General features: G+C 38.6%; 1 protein-coding gene across 5 annotated transcripts in view; it reads right to left on the bottom strand.

Annotated features, from left to right (window-relative positions):
- ANKS1B (ankyrin repeat and sterile alpha motif domain containing 1B) overlaps positions 1 to 19,770 on the bottom strand; it is a 1,156,804-nt gene extending 1,137,034 nt beyond the window's left edge. For all 5 annotated transcript variants that reach the window (XM_060113525.1, XM_060113526.1, XM_060113527.1 and 2 more), the window contains exon 1: positions 19,637 to 19,770. In XM_060113525.1, coding sequence (XP_059969508.1) covers positions 19,637 to 19,770 — 134 coding nt within the window. The remainder of the gene's footprint in view (positions 1 to 19,636) is intronic.
- Positions 19,771 to 22,150: the final 2,380 nt, after the last annotated feature.

Genomic DNA, 22,150 nt, shown 5'->3' with positions numbered 1-22,150 from the left:
TCGACAGTAACACAATCATAGTATGGGACTTCAACACCCTACTTTCACCCATGGATAGATCATCCAAAATGAAAATAAATAAGGAAACACAAGCTTTAAATGATACATTAAACAAGATAGACTTAATTGATATTTATAGGACATTCCATCAAAAAACAAAAGTATACACTTTCTTCTCAAGTGCTCATGGAACATTCTCCAAGATAGATCATATCTTGGGTAACAAATCAAGCCTTGGTAAATTTTAAAAAATTGAAATTGTATCAAGTATCTTTTCTGACCACAATGCTATGAGACTAGATATCAATTACAGGGAAAATTCTGTAAAAAATGCAAACACATGGAGGCTAAACAATACATTACTTAATAACCAAGAGATCACTGAAGAAATCAAAGAGTAAATCAAAAAATACCTAGAAAAAAATGACAATGAAAACACAACGACCCAAAACCTATGGGATACAGCAAAAGGAGTTCTAAGAGGGAAGTTTATAGCAATACAATCCTACCTTAAGAAACAAGAAACATCTCAAATAAACAACCTAACTTTACACCTAAAGCAATTAGAGAAAGAAGAACAAAAAAAAAACCAAAGTTAGCAGGAGGAGAGAAATTATAAACATCAGATCAGAAATAAATGAAAAAGAAATGAAGGAAACAATAGCAAACATCAATAAAACTAAAAGCTGGTTCTTTGAGAGGATAATCAAAATTGATAAACCATTAGACAGACTCATAAAGAAAAAAACAGAAGACTGAAATCAGTAGAATTAGAAATGAAAAAGGAGAAGTAACCACTGACACTGCAGAAATGCAAAGGATCATGAGAGATTACTACAAGCAACTATATGCCAATAAAATGGACAACCTGGAAGAAATGGACAAATTCTGAGAAAAGCACAACCTTCAAGACTGAACTAGGAGGAAATAGAAAATATAAACAGACCAATCACAGGCACTGAAATTGAGACTGTGATTAAAAATCTTCCAACAAACAGAAGCCCAGGACCAGCTGGCTTCACAGGCGAATTCTATCAAACATTTAGAGAAGAGCTAACACCTATCCTTCTCAAACTCTTTCAAACTATAGCAGAGGAACACTCCCAAACTCATTCTACAAGGCCACCATCACCCTGATACCAAAACCAGACAAAGATGCACAAAGAAAGAAAACTACAGGCCAATATCACTTGATGAACATACATTCAAAAATCCTCAACAAAATAGTAGCAAACAGAATCCAACAGCACATTAAAAGGATCATACATCATGATCAAGTGGGGTTTATCCCAGGAATGCAAGGATTCTTCAATATATGCAAATCAATCAATGTGATACACCATATTAACAAATTGAAGAATAAAAACCATATGATCATCTCAATAGATGCAGAAAAAGCTTTCAACAAAATTCAACACCCATTTATGATAAAAACCCTCCAGAAAGTAGGCATAGAGGGAACTTACCTCAACATAATAAAGGCCATATATGACATACCCACAGTCAACATCGTTCTCAATGGTGAAAAACTGAAAGCATTTCCTCTAAGATCAGGAACAAGACAAGGTTGTCTACTCTCACAACTATTATCCAAGATAGATTTGGAAGTTTTAGCCACAGCAATCAGAGAAGAAAAAGAAATAAAAGGAATCCAAATCAGAAAAGAAGAAGTAAAGCTGTCACTGTTTGCAGATGACATGATACTATACATAGAGAATCCTAAAGATGCTACCTGAAAACTAGTAGAGCTAATCAATGAATTTGGTAAACTACCAGGATACAAGCTAATGCAGAAAAATCTCTTGCATTCCTATACACTAATGATGAAAAACCTGAAAGAGAAATTAAGGAAACACTCCACTTACCATTGCAACAAAAAGAATAAAATACCTAGGAATAAACCTACCTAAGGAGACAAAAGACCTGTATGCAGAAAACTGTAAGGCACTGATGAAAGTAATTAAAGATGATACAAACAGATGGAGAGATATATCATGTTCTGGACTGGAAGAATCAACATTGTGAAAATGACTATACTACCCAGAGCAATCTGCAGATATCAAACTACCAATGACATTTTTCACAGAACTAGAACAAAAATGTCACAATTTGTATGGAAACACAAAAGACCCCGAATAACCAAAGCAATCTTGAGAAAGAAAAATGGAGCTGGAGGAATCAGGCTCCTGGACTTCAGACTATATTACAAAGCTATAGTAATCAAGACAGTATGGTAGTGGCACAAAAACAGAAATATAGATCAATCGAACAGGATAGAAATGCCAGAGATAAACCCACACACCTATGGTCACTTTATTTTTGATAAAGGAGGCAAGAATATACAAAGGAGAAAAGACAGCCTCTTCAATAAGTGGTGCTGGGAAAACTGGACAGCTACATGTAAAAGAATGAAGTTACAACACTCCCTAACACCATACACAAAAATAAACTCAAAATGGATTAAAGACCTAAATGTAAGGCCAGACACTATAAAACTCTTAGAGGAAAACATAGGCAGAACACTCTATGACATAAATCACAGCAAGATCCTTTTTGACCCACCTCCTAGAGAAAGGGAAATAAAAACAAAAATAAACAAGTGGGACCTAATGAAACTTAAAAGTTTTTATACAGCTAAGGAAACCATAAACAAGACGAAAAGACAGCCCTCAGAATGGGAGAAAATATTTGCAAATGAAGCAACTGACAAAGGATTAATTGCCGAAATTTACAAGCGGCTCATGCAGCTCAATAGCAAAAAATCAAACAACCCAATCCAAAAATGGTCAGAAGGCCTAAATAGACATTTCTCCAAAGAAGATATACAGCTTTCCAACAGACACATGAAAGGATGCTCAACATCACTAATCATTAGAGAAATGCAAATCAAAACTACAATGAGGGGCTTCCCTGGTGGCACAGTGGTTGAGAGTCCACCTGCTGATGCAGGGGACACGGGTTTGTGCCCCAGTCCGAGAAGATCCCACATGCCGTGGAGCGGCTGGGCCCATGAGCCATGGCCGCTGGGCCTGCGCGTCCGGAGCCTGTGCTCCGCATCGGGAGAGGCCGCAACAGTGAGAGGCCCGCGTACCCCCCCCACAAAAAAAAAAACTACAATGAGGTATCATCTCACAGCAGTTAGAATGGCCATCATCAAAAACTCTACAAAGAATAAATGCTGGAGAGGGTGTGGGGAAAAGTGGACCCTCTTGCACTGTTGATGGGAATGTAAATTGATACAGCCACTATGGAGAACAGTATGGAGGTTCCTTAGAAAACTAAAAATAGAACTGCCATAGGACCCAGCAATCCCACTACTGGGCATACACCCTGAGAAAACCATAACTGAAGAAGAGTCATGTACCACAATGTTCATTGCAGCTCTATTTACAATAGCCAGGATATGGAAGCAACCTAAGTATCCATCAACAGATGAATGGATAAAGAAGATGTGGCACATATATACAATGGAATATTACTCAGCCATAAAAAGAAACGAAATTGAGTTATTTGTAGTGAGGTGGATGGACCTAGAGACTGTCATACAGAGTGAAGTAAGTCAGAAAGAGGAAAACAAATACCATATGCTAACACATATATATGGAATCTAAAAAAAAAAAAAGGTTCTGAAGAACCTAAGGGCAGGACTGGAATAAAGACACAGACATAGAAAATGGACTTGAGGACATGGGGAGGGGAAGGGTAAGCTGGGACAAAATGACAGAGTGGCATGGACTTATATATACTATCAAATGTAAAATAGATAGCTAGTGGGAAGCAGCCACATAGCGCAGGGAGATCAGCTTGGTGCTTTGTGACCATCTAGAGGGGTGGGATAGGGAGGGTAGGAGGGAGATGCAATAGGGAGGAGATATGGGGGTATATGTAAATGTATAGCTGATTCACTATGTCATAAAGCAGAAGCTAACACACCACTGTAAAGCAATTATACTCCAACAAAGATGTTAAAAAAAATTGTTTCGAGGTGCCATGAACCATGCCCATATAAGATAGCAAACTGAACAGATAAATGTTGTGTATGTCCTGACTGCTTCACTGACTGGCCATTCCTGTCTCTCTCCCTCTCCTCGGGGTTCCCTATTCTGAGACACAACAATACTGAAATTGGCCAATTAATAACCCTACAATGGCCTCTAACTGTTCAAGTGAAAGGAAGACTCAGTCATCTCTTTAAATCAAAAGCTAGAAATGATTAAGTTTAGTGAAGAAGATACGTCAAAAGCTGAGACAGGCTGAAAGCTAGGCATCTTGCACCAAACAGCTAGCCAAGTTGTGAATGCAAAAAAAAATATTCTTGAAGGAAATTTAAAGTTCCACTCCAATGAACACACAAATGATAAGAAAGCAAAACAGCCTTATCACTGATAAGAAAGTTTTAGGGGTCTGGATAGAAGATCAAATGAGCCACAACATTCCCTTAAGCCAAAGCCAAATCCAGAGCAAATGAAGTCTGAGAAAGACGTAAGAAAGCTGCAGAAGAAAAGTCTGAAGCCAGCAGAGGTTGGTTCATGAAGTTTAAGGAAAGAAGCCATCTCCATCACATAAAAGTGCAAGATGAAGCAGAAAGTGCTAATGTAGAAGCTGTAGCCAGTTATCCAGAAGATCTAACTAAAATAACTAATGAAAGTGGCTACACTAAACAACAGATTTTTCAATGTAGACAGAACAGCCTTCCATTGGAAGACAATTCCATCTAAGACTTTCATAGCTAGAGAGGAGAAGTCAACATCTGGCTTCAAAGCTTCAAAGGACAGCCTAACTCTCCTGACAGCCTGTTAGGAGCTAAGGTAGCTGGTGACTTTAAATTTAAGCCAATTGTAAATCAACTATACTTCAATTTTTCAAATTAATTAAATAAAAATAAATTGAAGCCAATGCTCATTTACCATTCCACAAAATCCTAGGGCCCTTAAGATTTATGCTATATCTACTCTGTCTATGCTCTATAAATGCAACAAGACTGGATGACAGCACATCTGTTTACAACATGGTTTACTGAATATTTTAAGCCCACTATTGCTCAGGAAAAAAATATTCCTCTCCAAATATTACTGCTCAGTGACAATGCACCTGGTCACCTAAGAACTATGATGGAGATGTACAATGAGAGTAATATTATTTTCACACCTGCTAACACAATGTCCATTCTTCAGTCCACAGATCAAGGAGTAATTTCAACTTTCAAGTCATTATTTAAAAAACATATTTCGTAAGGCTATAGCTGCCACAGATAATGATTCCTCTGATGAATCTGGACAAAGTCAATTGAAAACCTTCTGGAAAGGATTCACCCTTCTGGATTCCATTAAGAACATTCATGATTCATGGGAAGAAGTTAAGAGATCAACAGGAACAGGAATTTGGAAGAAGTTGATTCCAACACTTATGGATTACTGAAGGGTTCAAGACTTTAGTGAGGGAAGTAACTGCAGATGTGGTGGAAATGGCAAGAGAACTAGAGATGGAAGTAGAAACTGAAGATGTGACTGAATTGCTGCAATCTCATGATAGACCTTGAACAGATGAGAAATTGCTTCTTATGGAATGGCAAAGAAAATAGTTGCTTGAGATGGAAGCAACAAAGGATTTAGAATATTACACAAACTTAGTTGCTAAAGCAGCAACAGGTTTTGAGAGGATTAACTCTAGTTTTGAAAGAAGCTCTTTTGTGGGTAAAATACAAAATAGCATTACATGGTACAGAAATCATTCATGAAAGGAAGAGTCAATTGAGATGGCAAACTTCATTTTCTTATTTTAAGAAGTTGCCATAGCCATCCCAACCTTCAGCAACCACCACCCTGATCAGTCAGCAGTCATGAACATCGAAGAAAGACCCTCCACCAGCAAAAAAGATTACAACTCACTGAAGGCTCAGATGTTGTTTAGCATTTTTAACAATAAAGTATTTTTTTATTAAGGTATGTACCTTGTTTTTCAGACACAATGCTATTGCATATTTAATAGACTATAGTATAGTGTAGTGTAAACATAACTTTTATATGCATTGGGAAACCAAAAAATTCAGGTGACTTGCTTTATTGTAGTGATCTGGAACTGAACCCACAGTACCTCTGAGGTATGCCTATAAATAAATAAATGAAGGGCTTCCCTGGTGGCACAGTGGTTGGGAGTCCGCCTGCCGATGCAGGGGACGCGGGTTCGTGCCCCGGTCCGGGAGGGTCCCGCGTGCCGCGGAGCGGCTGGGCCCGTGAGCCACGGCCGCTAGGCCTGCGCGTCAGGAGCCTGTGCTCCGAGGTGGGAGAGGCTGCAGCGGTGAGAGGCCCACGTACCGCAATAAATAAATGAATGAATGAATGAATGAATGAATGAATAAGAGAAAGTTTGATGAGGAATGGGATATTCACATAGTTTAAATGTACTTCCCCACAAAATAGTTTTTACAAATGGAAAAAGAGTAATTGTATATAGAGAAGTCTGACAGACACTAGTAAAAGCAAGTGATTAAAGAGAACATTATCAGAAATAGGACAAAATCAAAATCACATGCCATCTGATAGGATGCAATGAAAAGAACACAGCAACCCCTCTGTGATATTCCTATCAAAATGCATGAGAAAACATCAGGAAAGCCCAAATGAGGGACATTTTACAAAATAACTGGCCTATAGCCTTTGAAAAGTGTCAAAGTCATAAAAGTCAAGGCAAGACTGAGAAACTGTAGCATACCAAAGAAGTTTAAAGAGGTATGACAGCTACACGTAATGGGTGATTTTGAACTGGATCCCAATGATGCATACCACTGGCACACCTATCAAAACCTGAGTGGGGTCTGGTGGTTATTTCCTGATTTTAGTGGATGTACTGTAGTTATATTGGGAAATATCCTTGTCTTTAGGAAATAACTAAATACAAACTAAGGTATTCTGGGGTGCTAGTACATTAGGTTGGCAACTTACTCTCAAATGGTCCAGGAAAAGAAACAGTTCTTTGCCTTGTACTTCCAGGTTTTCCTCAAGTATGTGATTATTTTTTTAATTTTTTAAAGAAAAATATTTGAGAGTATATAGTTCTATCTTCAGCTGTTAAAGAATTACTTAAACCTGATTCATGATCAGATTCAGATCATACACTGGTATGCAGTGGAAGATGAGAGCCAAATGTTGACACTGGACTAAGCCAAAGAAAAAGTTGAATTTATGAGCTTTCAGACCCTAGTAAAATTAGACACTACTATATAGTTAGCTATCATCCTATGTGTGCAATTTTTGTAAGGGCCTAAAGAGAAGTCTACTTTCTATCCTCCAAAGCACCATCATCATGGTAAATACACAGTACACACCCTCAAAATATTTGTCAATTAATAATGCTTTAAAAAGAAAGATAAGGGGCTTCCCTGGTGGCGCAGTGGTTGAGAGTCCGCCTGCCGATGCAGGGGATATGGGTTTGTGTCCCAGTCTGGGAAGATCCCACATGCCGCGGAGAGGCTGGGCCCGTGAGCCATGGCCGCTGGGCCTGTGCGTCCGGAGCCTGTGCTCCACAATGGGGGAGGCCACAACAGTGAGAGGCCCGCGTACAGCAAAAAAAAAAAAAAAAAAAAAAAAAAGATAAGGAAAATATTAATGATAGGCTTATTAGAAACCCATTAACCATATGGATTACAGCAGAGCACATACAACTCCAACAGAACACCATTTCTTTCTGTTCAAATTAGCTTTGTGAGGAATGTAGAAGATAAGAATAAAGGCTAAATGTTTGGTGACCAGAACCACTCCTAAAAGTAGGCAGGAAAAAGTAATCCCTATCTCTGCAGTCAGGAAGACTGGACAAATCATCATCCCCAATGGCCTGTCTTGGTGCCTATACCATTCATGATTTAGGCTAAGACAATGCCCCTAAAGAAGTTACCTATTAAAATGCAAATATCCCAGAGTTCCCATTGAAATAAAGATACTCTGAATCTATACAATTATTCCTTGCACAGCCATTAATGTCCTAGTAATAATAATAATCATAACAGAAGCATGCATTTGAGTCCTCCTATGTGACAGGCACTGTGCTAGGTACTTTATATAAATTATCTCTACTTCTTACAACTCTACAAGACAGGTATTATCATTTCCACTTTATAAATAAGGAGAGTGAAGCCCAAAGAAGTGGAATAACTTGCCAAGGGCCAAAAATCCATTCACTGGCAGTTTTCATTCAATTCCAAGATTCAGACTTTTTCCATTACATCTTGCTGCTTCTTTCTACTATGCCATTTGCTGTTTTTGAAAATGGAGATCTAAGGCATGAAGGAATAAAATGTAATATAGGAAACTTTTTTTGGTACAGGGTAAAACTGAATGAGAGTTCTGAGTTCCAGATAAAAGAAGCCAAAGAATGCCTCATAACCAAGACAGAAAGAAAGGCTCTGAAAAGGGACAGAGGTGCACAGAAAGAGAGGAGGTGAAGGTCCTAACTGCCTTGGTTCCTTGGTTTTTCTACACAGCCTAACACTAGATTTGATGAGGTCCCTGAGTTGTTAATGAGCTCAGTTAAGAACTATGAGCTCAGATTTATCAGCTTGAAAGAGATAAATTATAAAGTTTATTAAGTGAGGACTATGGTGAACACTTTATTTTCCTCCTTTTGTAAGAGGGAAGAAATAAGGAGATATAAATCACACCCATCTGAATCACACCCATCTGACAGACAAGTTATTAGACCACCTTTGAAGACAAAAGAAGTTATATAACATCAAGTGCCTAAGAAATTTTGGATAAAACAATTCCACCCTGTTTAAGGTGAAAATGATGACAAAGAAATATTTTAAAACATCTTTAACTTAACATTGAATTCAGTTTACTGTTTACGTGCCATCAAGAAAGGAATGTAGGACTTCCCTGGAGGTCCAGTGGTTAAGACTCCGCACTTCCACTGCAGGGGTCGCGGGTTCAATCCCTAGTGGGGAAACTAAGATCCGGCATGCCACACGGCACAGCCAAAAATATAAGAATAAATTTTAAAAAATTTTTAAACTTTGTAAATAAAAAAAAGAAACAAATGTAAAGCAAAATACTGCCTATAATGTGAAACTGTATGATGAGCAAAAGCAAAAATAATGAGAACTATGTAAGATCTGAAATACGTTACTTATAATTTTGTAGAAAATGTATTTTCTAATTATACACTGGAATAATATTGGCAATTTCATATTTTAACCAAGGACATACATTGGTCCCTATGGAACAAGGAAGCAACATGGCACAATAAAAAGATCTCTGGGATTAGAAAGACCTGAATTTGAATCTTGGATCTGTCACTTACTACCTTTGTAACTTTGGGCAAGTTATTCAATTTTTCTGCTCTTTTACCCCATATATAAATATGGAGTTAATAATAAATGCCTTTCAGAATAGTGATTCCACTTCTAGAAATGTATATTAAGAATATAATTTTATGGAAAAGATGATTTGTATAACAATGTTCATCAAAATTTTACTTATAGGGCTTCCCTGGTGGCGCAGTGGTTGAGAGTCCGCCTGCCGATGCAGGGGATACGGGTTCGTGCCCCGGTCTGGGAAGATCCCACATGCCGTGGAGAGGCTGGGCCCGTGAGCCATGGCCGCTGGGCCTGCGCGTCCGGAGCCTGTGCTCCGCAATGGGGGAGGCCACAGCAGTGAGAGGCCCGCGTACAGCAAAAATATATATATATATTACTTATAATAATAACAAGTAAGTTAAAATATCCAGGTATCGAGTATTAAGGGAACGTTTAAGTAATGGTATATACATCACCAGATCAGTGGTTCTCACACTTTACAGAGTACACAGCCATTGAACTAGGGAAGGTTGTAAAATGCATATTCCCAGAACTTATACCCCAAAATTCTGACCTAGTAAGTCTGAGATGGGAATAGGAAATGCATATTTTTAACAAACGACCAGGAGTGATTCTGATGGAAGAGGTCTATGAAACTTCTGCATTAAATGGAATACTATGGTGTGATTAAAAATATGATTATGAAGACTTTGGAATAACACTGAAGAAGTCTGATACATTACTAAGCAAAAAATTCAGCATTCAAACTGTACACTCTATCTAACAGCAACTACATTAAACATACATAGGAAAAAGTTATTTTAGCAATAGGATTGGAATGATTTTCACTCTTCTCAATTTTCTGAAACACAGTCATGCTATTATCATAAATGAATAAGTAACATATCAAAATGTGAAACAAAAAGTCAATGGATCTCCATGGCTTTCAGATTAAAATTCAAACTCCTAAGGGCAGCACACAAGTACTTCAATCTCCAGACTTACCTCATATCCATGCTCTATAACAAACTACTTCTAATACCCCATATTATATATATTCTACATTTTCACACACAATTATTAAATATATTGTTCCTTTTGCCTGAAACACCCTTCCTGCAAATTGTCAACCTGACAAACTCCTACTCATTCAATAAGGTTCAAGAATCACCTCCTCTCTGAAGTTTCCCCTGACTACTCCTCCAAACAGACTAAAGGTATCTCCTCCTTGCTCCTGGCATTCCTGTAGCATTGTTTGAGACTTCCATTACAGCACATATCACACTGTATTAACTCTTTGTTAAATATTGTCCCATTATTCTACAGGTACTTGTTTGTAATTCTTCACCTTCTCCATTATGTCTCCAAAGTTTCTATGAAATTCAGAGTAACAGACCACTCTGGTCACTAGCCAAAGCAAGCCAACAGGAAGCAACTCTGTTCTAGGCTACTCCACCACCATGGAGTTTACCATGCCAAAGAACATCTCTGCATAATTCCTGCAGCTCCCCACAAACTCCCACTCACTCCCATGCCTCCATACTAGAAGTAAAATATCTATACGAAACAGGGATAATTCTCTAAGTAAATACAGCAGTTTTTTAGTATATTCAAAACATAAGATACTGAATTTAGCATATTTATATGCTACATGAAACATTTCAAATGCAGACTAGTAACTAGAGGTATCAAACAAGGATTCAAAGTGGCTAAATACTAATTTGGGGGGGAAAAAGAAAAAAAGAAAAGAAAACTTTAGTGTGGAAGAATGCTAATTGGGATCCAGGGGACAGAACTTCAAACACCTCCCCAGTAGTGAAACATGGGTTTATGAAAAAACGTACATATTGAGTAAACTTACAACATAATTTTTTTTTAATAACAAGAAAATGGATGTGGAAGAATTTGAATCTAAAACCACATTCGATATTAAAGCTCTTATACAATTCTATTCTATATCTTTGTTATAATAAATAAAAACATCTTAGGAATAATTTCTGGAAATAGGCAAAATATATACCATATGCTGATACCTAAGATCAGTATATAACAGATATCCAGTAAAAAGTTCTAGGGACTAATTAAGTAGCAAAAAAAAAAAAAAAAAAAAAAAGGTTTTTCCAGCACCAGCCCTATGCTATCCTATTTCTCTTGTCTCCAATCAAATCCCTTTCCCCTTCTACAGCACCAGCCTTGTAAGAAGAAAGGATAAATGACCACCTTTATCCAACCCACCCTTGCAAATCTGAAAAATCCACTCCATCAACTCTGCCATTAGAGTTCCATAGCTTTAGTATTTTGGCCTAAAGTGTTGTTTCCTCTTTAAATGAAAATACTAAAAGAGCTTCCTCTTCCTAAAAGCCTTTACCAGTCAATCATACTTCAGTATGAATTGTCAGCACCCACAAATAATTGTTGGTGGTGGGGTAAGGTTAGGAAAGGCACAAGGGCACTGAGTCCATGACGTGTGAGTAGAAATTAACATTAAGATATGCAGGAAACTAGAGATGATGAAAGCAAACTCTGTAAACGCCACAATTCTGAAGGTCCAATTTTTGTTCTTCTTAATCGACTTGTCACTATACACAGCCCAACCCAACTCTACTCCTCACACAAAATCTGCTACTCTTGGAGAGGGACAATTGGCACAAAAACTAGAGGCAGGTTGAACCTGTACTAATTAGAATGGAGAAGAGACTTTCTTTCTAGAAAAAGAAATTTGAGCAGGAAGGGTTAGAGGAAATGGGGTACAGGGAACAGAAATATCAAGCAGGCAGCAAGAAATGAGGTTGGCTGTTTATGCCCACAACCATCAGTCAAGAGATGATCCAATTTAAGGGCAACAAGTTTAGGCCAATTGGTTCAGCTCACTTAACTAGAAGTAATTAACCACTTTAAATAAAGCTGCTCTCACAACACAATAGAACCCAAATAATTCTACAGCACAACTGAATCAAAATTCATTTTATAGACAGATTCGTAAAGATATGCTGTTAAATAATAAAGCACTATAGGGCCTCCCTGGTGGCGCAAGTGGTTGAGAGTCCGCCTGCCGATGCAGGGGATACGGGTTCGTGCCCCGGTCTGGGAGGATCCCATATGCCGCGGAGCGGCTGGGCCCGTGAGCCATGGCCGCTGAGCCTGCGCGTCCGGAGCCTGCGCGTCTGGAGCCTGTGCTCCGCAACGGGGGAGGCCACAACAGTGAGAGGCCCGCATACCGCAAAAAAAATAAAAAATAAAAAAAATAAAAAAAATAAAGCACTATATATAAGAAACACTCTCAGAGGTGAACTTTGGAGATTACAGTAGAAGGAAATGAGGAAAACAAAATTTATCCTTTGAACATATATTTTGATTCACCCTCAAAAAAAATCACACAATTGCAAGCCTCACCCAGGTTTAACACAAATGTAGAATTCACCCGCTGTCCTACTGACACAAAAGAAGAAAACTGGACTGTAAGAAGAGTTCTTAGATCTGTGTTACACAAAAAAATACATTGGGCTGTCAACTGGCATTGTGCCTCTGGCTGCCATATGGTTTACATGACCATGTCATCACAAACTAGAGAAAGAACTGGCACACAGATGAGTCTTCTGTGTAAATTCCTGCTTTTTCAAATGTAAGATAATCTCTCATATCAACATATAATGCATAACCAAAACTCATCATATTTTAATTAATTAAAACCATGCTGCAATATGTTCAAAATGGAAACCAAAGACACACTGAAATGCATTAAATGTTAAATAGCTTCAGGTTCTGTGGGTTGAAATTAATCTTTTCTAACCCATGATTTGAATTATAGTCAGCTTCCATTTCTAGTTAAATAATCAGGAAAATGTTCTAAAATAGGCTCTTTGAAAGAATTTTCCAAAATTACCTCAAATGCATAATTAAGTAAATTATTTCAGTATACAACTGAACTAATCAAATTGTGTTTACTGTCACCCGAGAGGTTAAATTGCTAAGGTCAGTAGGCACACTACTGAATACTGTAAGTTTCTGCATTAATGTCAGTGAAGACCTACTTCACTCATCTGTAACTGTAAGAAACCACTGAGATGCACTAGGAACTGGGCGATGTAAAAATGGACAGGTTGAGTAGTCACCAGCTGGTTGTCCTAATTCCCTGCTACACATCAGCCTCACAGTTTTGAAGAGGGAGCTGAAAACCCTTTAGTTGAGAAAGAGGTCAATACCAAAATTCCCTCTCCTCTCTCCTCACTCCCCATCATTCAGCTGGCACTGTTCACTCTGGCAGACACAGCTCCCTGAACATAATGGTGCAATCACCACTTCAAATACCATTACTATCTAAAATAGATAACCTACTTGCAACTTGACTATTTTTATAGATATAACATTTCCATGCAGTTTAACTGCTCTATTTGTGATTTATTCCATTTAACTAATACAGTTTCCCTGGAAATGAGTACCTTATATCAGAGTCCCAATAACCACAATTGCCCAAATAGTTGTGAAAATTACAATACTTCCAAGTTGCCTCTTATCTCCTTGTATCCATCACCAAAAATTTCATGAACTGAATCCTGAATGTGAAAAATGTATAAGCTCTCTGGTTTATATACCTTTGATAACAAGAATATTTTTTCCTCAGTTCTTACTGATATACTTCTTCACATGGGAGTCTTGAGAACTGGATTCCTTATGTTCAACAAGAATTTACTAAATACACTTCACATAGTATTCGACTCTTTGAGGCATTAAGAAAATCAAGTAAATTTGAGGTATTAAACTTTTTACTGCTTTATCAAAGTACAAATAATTCTTAATTTAGACTAAAAAAGAAATAATTTAACACAGTTTAAATGAGAATTATTTTTGTTTAGGTTAAAAGGTAGTTATGCCAAAGAGAGAGTTTTTAAAAAGCTCTGCAGCTGTCTCATGAAAGATACGTTAAATAAAATGAAATTTCACATATAATATGAAGGAAGAAAAGGAGGGAAGCAACTCAATTTGAGTACTCTAATGAGCTCTGATGAGCTCAGATTTTTTTAAGGATGAAAGAGGGTGGCGAGAGGTCAAACTGAAAACAAACACAAAAGTGAAGTTGTACACTTGCCCTAGAAAAAGGCTAATGTCCTTTTCAGCTAAGTTTGAAAAAAAGGAGGGAAGTAATAGAAGTTCACTGCTATGACAGCTGATGTAACTTTAATCTCTCACAGAGTAAAACTGTGGATGGTTTTAGACCACAAGAGAATTTCCTAAGACATCTAACAACCCCAAGAATCTGATTCTTCCCAACTTCTACTTTGCTCTTATCCCTAGTGAGAATCATTTTCAAACCAGAAAGGATAAACAAATAATGCTAGGAGATTACTGAAGCTCCAAAAAGACAGAGATCATAAGAGACACTTAGCTGCTTTAAATGAATCTAAGTATCCAGACCCAAAAGAATTAGAAGCAAGGGGGTAGAAGGAATTTGCACAATACTAGGCATCATCAATGGTTCGCTATCAGAAACAAGCTATAACAAAGTAGCCTAATTTTCCTGGAATTTATAGACTTACTACTACAGGGGTAGATCAAAGGAATGACAAACAGAACATAATGTGAATATAGAAAGGCAATGGATAAAATACCTCATAATATTCAAACAGATATATTGGAGAGAAACAGCTGGCTAATAGTTCTGTTAAGTGGCTTTGATGTTAGTAGGAAGACCAAGAATAAAGATTGCCATTTTTAAATGTATACCAATCTGAAGAGAGGTTCTTTAGAGGTTTTCATTACACAATACATGTTCGCTGTAGAATATTGGAAAATGCAGAGAAGCCTAAATAAATAAATAAAGATCACCCACAATTCCATCATTCAACAAATAATACTATTTACATTTTGGTGTTTATCATTCCAGACTTCTTAATATACAGTATAAATGTTCACACACACTTATTCTTTGTTAAAGAAAAGGATCATACTACAAATGCTGTTCTATAACTTTTTTTTTAATTCAAATATATCAAGTCCCAGTATATTCTACACTGGTCAAATGACACCTAGTGCATTTTGTTCATTTCTGGTCACCACATTTGAAGAGAGTCATTGAAAAATTTGAGAATACGAAAGAAGAAAAAGAGGGTAGTGAAAAGTATAAAAATGTAAGTTCTTACCACCTATGCTCTATTGCCACATGACAACAGGCTGCTAAAATCTTGGGGAAAAAAATAGATTTATAAGAAAACAATATAGCTAAATATTAGCTACAGAACTGCCCTGGCTACTTTGTGTTGACTCATAAAGCCAAACTAGTACCAACTGCTGGAAATTACAGGGAGGTGAATTTCAGCTCAATAAAAGATGAATTTTTTTAATTATTAGAGCTGTCAAAAATGGAATGGATGGATCTAGCCATTGCAGGGTTTAACAGAACTGGAATAACTGGTAAAGGATGTTAGAGGTAAATTCTCTAAGTAAGAAGTTGGATGAAAAGGCCCCTTTCTATTTTAAGATTCTGTGATTCTAATGGAAAACTTACTACAGAAATTTACTCCTAGTATAATGTGAAGCCAAACACTTAGTAATTAAGGCCTTAAGACAGAGAGTCAACAAAATGGTAAGGAAATGGAGATATTTAGTATTGATAATGAAAGTAGGAAGAGGTGGCACTAAAGACCTTAAAATTGTTGAAGCATTGTTACATAGAAGTTGAGGTTAAATTTATTCTGGAAAGCTCCAAAATTTAAAACTAAAAACAAAATGTAGCAGTTCAAAAAAGGAAGATTTCAGCTCAATGGAAGGGAAAGGAAGGTTTACTAATAAATTAGAGCTTTCTAAAATGAAAAAAAAGAAGAAATAGAGTCAAGTGCTTTAGAGCTGTGTGAGAAATAACGGCACAATGATGAACACCAATGTGCATTTACTTCTTTACGCCTCATTTAATCCTTACAACAGCCCAATATGATAGGTATTATTACTATTTCCACTTCATAGAAGAGCACAGTGAGGCTTAGGAACATATTTATATTTATTCAAGGTCATTTTTACTACTGCTAAAACCCACAGTGTCACCCAAACATACCTGATTCCCCATCATACAGTTACTACTCACTTAGTAGGTAATATGTGATCAAAAGCATCTTCAGAAAAGTCTTTATCTACTGATCCCTCAAAGGGCAATTATGAGTTGTTTTTTGGATATTTTTAAGCAAAAAAAAAAAATTAATAAATAAGGATTTTTGTATTAAATTATTATTCACAGCAAAAAAGTGTTCAGATTAGACTATCTAATTGGCCATGTACCTTAAACTTTTGCAAATAAAACAGATTCAATGAGTAAGACTTAAGACGCAGTAAGGCAAATCTGAATCACAGAACTTAAAATCTTTGCCATTACTAATTATGTGACCTTAGGCAAGTTCTTAATCTTCCTATCTCTTTAGTCCTTCATCTGAGAAATGAGGACCGACATCTTAAGGTTGATACAAGAATTGAATGAGATGACACATGCATTTAGCACAGGTTCCGATCCTATTACTACACAACACAAGTAATAAAGTAGGGCAGGGGAGTACCAAACCTATTCCACAATTCATTCCAAAATAGTTTAAAATTTTGAAGTGCCATTATGTTTGAAGGAAAAGGGATAATTATCTATTATCCTGTAAATAAACTTTTGATGACAATCATTTGTGAAATAAAGTGACAACTAAATAAAATGTGCCTTCTTAGGAATTTCATTTTATGCAAAGGATCACCAAAAGAATATAATTTCAATTCTCATTTTCTTCAAAGGCACTGTTTTAGTTATTTATTCAGTATGAGATAGATAAACGCAAGTTTAAAGGTTATTGGTTTTGATTTTGATGTTTTACAGGTTGGTTCAAACTACTCTAATGAACACACTTTTTTTAGGTTTTTTGTTTTGTTTTGTTTTCTATGTGCATTTTCATTGTAGAGCTACTATTGCTACCTCTGACAAAACCAGCAAAAGAGAAAACCTCTCATTCAAGAAGTATATTGGGGTCAAAATTTTGGTGTTTTATTTATGTTTACCAACATTAAATAGTTGCTATTCTATTCCTAAAATTTGACATCTGTTCTTTTTTTTAAATGGCACAACCGAGAAGGTATTTAAAAGATGTTTACCTTTAAGTTCTATCACAAAGATAAGCTTTTTAAAACACCATTTATCTCCATGAAATTAACCAAAATTCTCACTGTTCTCAAAGAATTCTTTAGTGTTTTTCCAAAGAAATTGATTATTTTTAGAAACCTCTTTCAGGATATAGGTTTCTAGCCATAATTATTTGTATCACTGATATGACCCACTGGCAAACATACTTATTTTACCTGTAATTTAAAACTATAGCCAAATAAACTGCTTCTGTATACACTACCTGTGACTAAGGGCAATTACTAGAGCTATAATCTGAAATATTACACATTGTCTAATTGTGATTTTTTTATGACTTCTAAGCTCTTTACGTGCCACAGTTGAAAACCAGAAGTACTTAACTTTCTTTTGACCCTTATTTGTATCATCAGTAAAATTAGAAATGATAAATGATACTCTATTCTTTGTCCAAAGTACAGAGCCAAATGAGAAATATACAAAGAAATTTGAAGTACATGTTTTAAAAACATATTTCAATTTGATACTTGTAAAAATTTTTTTGGAGGATGTGATTTAGCTCTTTGGCCAGTCTTTGTAGAAGAAGACATACATACAACAGCAATGACATCCAAACTCAGTCCTTTACCTTACATCTCCTTTCCCTCATATCTCCTAAAGAGAGCAATCTGGAAGGGGCTGGCATTATTAAATTCAAAATCCCCGATGGAGTTACAGAGAGCTGAGCTATTTTGAAAAATTAAAACAGTGACATGGCAACAGTCCAGATAATAAAATGAGTCAAGGTTCTACAGGATGTAGAAAAAATGAAAAGTGCCATCTACTTGTGATTGAAAGTGAAAATTACTCAACAAGGGAGTACACACAAGAGTCATCACTTCTAAGACTTAATGAAAAAAAGTCCCATAAATATTCATTGTTCTGAAGTGAACTGTCATTCCAATAAAATGTCACTGTCAACAAGTATAGATGATCACGTGGAGTTTTCTAAAATCCTATCAACTATTTTCCAACTAAAGTCATTACACTGTAATAGAAATATTCTCATTTACCCTATTGGCCAGGACTGTAAACAACTGCTTTATCTGACCACCACAACATATGAAAACTTGTGTAAAGAACACAATGTCATCACCCAAAAGTTTGTATTAAGCACCTTAATTAAGTCAAGAGTAGCAAGAAACAGTTTTTAAAAACCAAGAAAATCACTTGAGCTTAACAAATTTTTACAAGTACAGCTGAGCTGTCTAAGATGTTTTAGGGTGAAGATATGAATGATGATTGATGCCTCCAAAAATATCCAGGGTAAACTGAATAGCCATGATTTTAGAAACTAAATAGCCTTCCTTGAATTTTATCTAGTGAATATTCTGCAGGCTTCCTCCCTCACAACTGATTTCATTTGCCCATCAATTCAACTTTTAAGTTAATTGTTTTTTCAAATATGCAAATCAACCCTGCTATTTCCAAGGTACTGCCTGCTGAATAAAGACCTTTACATTTTTTTAAATGTCATCTTAGAAAGATTCTCCAAGCAATATTAGTCTCACATGGAACATCTTCCCATTAAAAGGCCTCTACTATATTCCATATACACTTGCCCAATCCCGACCTGGCATCCTTCATCCTGAGATATCATAACCAAGTTTCACTCAGCCATGTCCAGGTGGCTGAAAGTACTGCTGAGGCTGCCTAACGTGCCTCATCAAGTTTTACACACACCCTGTACTGATGACATCTCATCAGAAGGTTCACTTTCTTCATTTTGTGGGATCATATCCCACAGCACAGCAAATGCCTTCTGCAAGAGAAGGGTAGCAGCAACCAAAGGCTGTGGCTTTTGCAGAATAATTGCACGCATGCAATACTTCTTTGCCAATTTCATTTAAGTAGACCAAAAAAAGGTCTGGGTTCGAAGCAGAAAATATATAATAAACACTGATGTAGAGAGGGTGAAACGCAGAAATTCTTCCAGCAACACTAGTACATGTATAAGTTCTGCACCACAGCTCAGAGAAAAGTAGCTACCGACGCATTGATGGAAGGCTATCTTAAAATTACTCAAAGAATCTAAGGCATCAATCTAACTGGGAGGTTCATGCCTCCTCTCCACACACACATTCTGTTTTCCTACCTAATTTAAGAATGAATCGCTGGCAGCCACCAGGTGCAATAACCATGAGGCGCAGGACGTATCCATCACGATGCACAACGAGGTGTGCAGACCCGGAGCCGGTTCCAGTCCTTACCTTAGCAGATTAGACAGGGGCAGGGGTCCGGATCCACCGCCCAGGATCCCTCCTTTCCTGCCAGACAGGAGTTTCTCCACCAGAGCCACATTTCCAGTGCGAGCAGCTTCCAACAGCTCCTGGTCCTTCCCCATAGTCTCTCACCGACTCCCTCACAGAGTCCTTTCCCGTTCGGGTCCTCCTCCCCGCCCACCCCCACTGCCCCCAAATCCAGGGCCCTCCCCGCCCCACCCTAAGATAATGCCAGAGCTTCAGCACCGGGAGATGCGTGCAGCCCCCAGCCGGGGACACCACTCTCCGCTCCTCTTCGGGGCGCAGCTTTCACAATGAGAATCAGACCATGTCTTGGAAGAGGGTCTGGCCGAGCTGGGAGCCGCGACGCGCCCTCACAGCCACTCCCCTGAATTCCCGAGGCCTGGTTCCCGCGGGTGGGGCGTGATGGGGTGGGGACCGGGGGTGCTTTTGAGGAGCGGGAGGAGGATGGTGAGGAGTGAGGAGTGCGGAGTGAGGAGGAAGAGACGGAGACCGTCCTCGCCTGAGCCCGAGCACCTCGAACGCCCGCGGCGGCGGCGGCGGCCCGCGCGCCCTCGCGCCCCGGCCCGGGTTCTCCTCAGCTTTCGCGCCCGGCCCGCTCGGCGGTTAAGGCGGCGGCGTCCGCGGCCCGCGGCGGAGAGGAGCGCGGCGGCTGCGGCTCTAGCGGCCGCGGCCCGCGCCGAGGCCGGGCGGTGAGGACGAGCCGCGGCGGGCGCTTGCCGAGGGCGGCGATGGCGGAGGCGGCTCGGGGATAGGATAGGAAGGGCGGACGCCCAGGTCCGTCGGCTGCGGCGGCGGCAGCTCTGAGGCCTGGCGCCCGAGGCGGCCGGCGCGCGGTGGGGGGGGGGGCGTGTGCGCGCGGGCAGGTGCGGCCAGTGAGTCCGTCCGGAGTTGGGGGTGGGGGTGGGGGGAGGAGATGGGGGCGGGGCGCCGGGACGAGATTCTCCTGGTTTTCGTGGGCGGGGACCCTCCCTCTCCCAGTTTCCTTGGGAGAGATTTAACCGTGTGAGGACTGGAGTTTTCCGGACCGCTGCGACTCCTCAGCCGGGCGGGCGCCGGCGCCACGCCTCGGGTCAGTCACGACGCGTGAGGAAAATCCTCCATGTCCGGGATGGGAGGCTGGTGATGCTGGGAAGGAGCCCTCTGCCACCGCTTATGTCGGTGTCCGGGTGACTGGACCGGTTTTCGTCCTTCCGTTTACCTCCAGAGACGACTGAGACCTGCCCTTGCTTAGAAAGAAGAGGTTTGTTTTATTCTAGTTTCTGTGACACTGGCCACTGGAATGGTTTGTTACTGTTCCAGTTTTTCTAAGGTCTTTCATCAGTCCTCTATTTCAGTTGGGTTTTGAGGATCTGCTGACTTGTGAAAATACCAGGAAAAAGGCTCTCATTGAAAATTCTAACACATTCACACTGGGAAAAAATATAAATGAGCATGGATTAGACACCCACTTTAATTTGCATATTCATCAGCAATTCATTGTGCATGGTTGGCTTGATTTTGTTAGCTGCTCTCCTTGCCCGCGATGGAGAACACGCATTTATTTTCTTTTGAAACTTCCTGTGACACCCTGTGCGTTGCCTTGCCCTTGGAATAGACTTCATAAATGTTAACTTGTTGGTAATCAGTTGGGAGGAAAGGGACATAATGGGCACTTTCCTCACTACGATTCAGTGAACTGGATCTTACTACCGTATACCCATTTTGGTATGAGGAAATAGTGGGTCAAAGCGTTAATTAAATTTCTCAGGATGCTGCACATAGTAAGTGGCTGACAGAACTGGACCACAGAACTGACTCACTGCTAGCCCATGCTCTTCCCCATATACCTTACTACCCCCATGAAAAAATAAAATGGACAGACAGTAATTATCACAGACATTTGATGAACGGTTACTAAGTACCAGGTACTATGCTAAGTTTTTTTCATGTTATCTCAGCCTTCATAATAATCCCATGAGATGGGTACCATTTTTATCCTTATTTTACAGATGACGACGCTGATTAGCCCAAAATCATGGAGCTAGAAAGTGAGCCAAGACTCAAATCCATGACTGCCTGCTATAAGTGGAAATTTTAAGTAAATAACTGGAGAAAACTTAAAAGACATTCAGAGATAAGTAACAACAAATGTATATGTTAAAATTTTTTAATGAAATTTAGTATTCTGAGGTTTTATTTGAATGGTTCAAAGTGTTAGGTATATTATGGTTGCTTATGGGAGGTTTCCTGAAGGAAGTAGATTTTGAGCTAGTGGGTTTTTGTTTTGTTTTTGTTTTTGAATCTGTTTTAATAATAAGATGATATTATATATGATAATAATATGATCCCTGATATTCTGGGACTAGCAGACCAGTTAAAGAAACAAGAGGTAAGGAGCCATTAATTTCATTTTGAAAATGGCACACAGAAATCCTTCTTCCACTTTCCTAATGTTGCCACCTAAGCAAAACACATGTATCCCAGAATATACTATAAGTA

Source organism: Mesoplodon densirostris, chromosome 11, assembly GCF_025265405.1.
Source record: "Mesoplodon densirostris isolate mMesDen1 chromosome 11, mMesDen1 primary haplotype, whole genome shotgun sequence".
Lineage (NCBI taxonomy): Eukaryota > Metazoa > Chordata > Mammalia > Artiodactyla > Ziphiidae > Mesoplodon > Mesoplodon densirostris.
The sequence above is the reverse complement of the archived record's forward strand: the minus strand, read 5'-3'. Positions and strand labels throughout refer to the sequence as shown.